This window comes from Monoraphidium neglectum (assembly GCF_000611645.1).
Source record: "Monoraphidium neglectum strain SAG 48.87 unplaced genomic scaffold scaffold00401, whole genome shotgun sequence".
Lineage (NCBI taxonomy): Eukaryota > Viridiplantae > Chlorophyta > Chlorophyceae > Sphaeropleales > Selenastraceae > Monoraphidium > Monoraphidium neglectum.
In genome coordinates, this window is record NW_014013227.1 from 28,560 (window position 1) to 28,994 (window position 435).

Here is a 435-nt window from a genome sequence, read left to right on the forward strand (position 1 = left end):
CCCCTTCCCGCCTCACCCCCTCGTCCCCGACCCCCAGGGCTTGGAGGCCATCCTGCGCGTGCGCGCCAGCACGGGGCTGGACGTGGACGGCTACGTGGGCGCCTTCTACAAGCCGCCAAACAGGTGAGGAGTGATGGAGAACCTGGCTGCGCCGGCGGCCACCTGCTGTTGCCGTAATCCCTTTATTCAAGCTCCCCATCCCTCGAGCTCCCCCCCCCATACTTGGCCACATTCATGCTCAAAGACCCCGGCATCCTCTCTGATAAGCGAATTGCTTCCCCGTGCACCGTGTTTGCGTGCACCCCTGCGCACTCTCCCCAGTCATGCCCCCCCCCCACCATGCGTATTGCACCCCACCCCAACTGTCCCCTTCACGTTCCCCCCCTGCTTGCTCATCTCACGCCACCATCCTCCCGATGATCCCGCAGCCCCACG

The 435-nt window shown here is 65.3% G+C and overlaps 1 protein-coding gene across 1 annotated transcript in view; it reads left to right on the forward strand.

Moving 5' to 3' along the window:
• The window catches only part of MNEG_3260 (Protein transport protein Sec24-like CEF), a gene marked incomplete at both ends in the record, with an annotated part of 7,027 nt that extends 6,900 nt beyond the window's left edge, over positions 1-127 (forward strand). The window contains one exon of the mRNA XM_014048266.1: positions 38-127. Coding sequence (XP_013903720.1) covers positions 38-127 — 90 coding nt within the window. The remainder of the gene's footprint in view (positions 1-37) is intronic.
• Positions 128-435: the final 308 nt, after the last annotated feature.